The sequence below is a fragment of the Otolemur garnettii genome, unplaced genomic scaffold, assembly GCF_000181295.1.
Source record: "Otolemur garnettii isolate 467f Iridium unplaced genomic scaffold, OtoGar3 scaffold06003, whole genome shotgun sequence".
Taxonomy (NCBI): Eukaryota; Metazoa; Chordata; class Mammalia; order Primates; family Galagidae; genus Otolemur; species Otolemur garnettii.
Window position 1 is genome coordinate 1 of NW_003858398.1, and position 1,161 is coordinate 1,161.

General features: G+C 56.3%; 1 protein-coding gene across 1 annotated transcript; it reads right to left on the reverse strand.

Annotated features, from left to right (window-relative positions):
- Positions 1-3: 3 nt before the first annotated feature.
- On the reverse strand, positions 4-1,090 carry LOC100953544 (insulin-like growth factor-binding protein 4; the record flags this gene model as incomplete). The annotated part of the gene is made up of 2 exons (XM_003803914.2): positions 4-113; positions 878-1,090. Coding segments are annotated over 2 exons (323 nt in total), but the record flags the coding sequence as incomplete, so codon positions are not given.
- Between the last annotated feature and the right edge of the window lie 71 nt (positions 1,091-1,161).

Here is a 1,161-nt window from a genome sequence, read left to right on the forward strand (position 1 = left end):
TTGCGATCGCAGTTGGGGATGGGGATGATGTAGAGGTCCTCATGGGTGCGGCTCTGCGAGGCGGCCAGCCGCTCCAGGGCCCGGTGCAGCTCGCTCTGGCAGGAACCCTGGGGCTGGGGGAGTGGGAGGAGGAAACTGCTCAGCAGAGGAGAGAGAGGCAGGGGGGCCAGGCCTGGGATCGGAGCTGGGTGGGGGCTGAAGACCCTGCAAAGGCAGCCCAGGCCTGTGGGTTGGGCAGGACCCAAGGAAGTGAGGGGTAGGGTATGGTTCAGAGGACATGGGGAGAGGGAAGCAGAAGGACTTGAGGAAAGAGTATTGAGCCAAAGAGCTTCTGGACCAGAGAGCTATGAAGTGAGGGGCTATGTGGGTAAAGGGGCTGTGAGAATCCATGGGGAGGACCAGGGAGGGGGTGATTTCTAAGCAGGAAGGATAGAGACAAACTCACACAATTAACAGCTACCCCCCAACCAAAAGGACACTAGCCAGACCATGGGAACGGGGTCCCAAGGCCCCCAGCTATGCCAGCATTAACCCTTTAGTTACTGAGAAGGTCTGGGATGGAGAATCTAAGAGAAGAGCCAGGAAACCCCAGAGAGCTTTTCACCAGCCAGAATGGAATAATTTCAGTATTTAACAACCAATCCAGCTGTACCAATGTATATAACTGATAAGCAGGAAGGGAACTGCAAGGAAAAGAATAAGGACCCTCTCTGGGTCCTGATGACACACACTACGTGCACCTTGCACACAGGAGGTGTCCAAACAAGGTTTGCTGAATGAACACAGTCCAGATCTGGGGGTCCTGGGGGTGCTGGTGGTGGGATATATGTGTGCATGCACACGAGCATATGCACATTTGTGGGTCTGAGGTCCTCACCACAGGCCGGGTATCCTCCCGGGGTGCCCCGATGACCTTCATCTTGCCGCCGCTGGTGCTCCGGTCTCGCATTTTGGCAAAGTGCTTCTGCAGGCACCTGCGGTCATGGGCGCTGCAGGGGCTGAAGCTGTTGTTGGGGTGGTCACCCTCATCCTTGTCTGCACCAGGCCAAGATGGGAAGAGGTCATCACCGAGAAAGGACAAAGCATCACATCACCCCAGCCTCCCACCTACTTTCTCCTTGAGGATCCTCTAGCCCAGTGCAGAAAAGCAGGAGGTCAGGG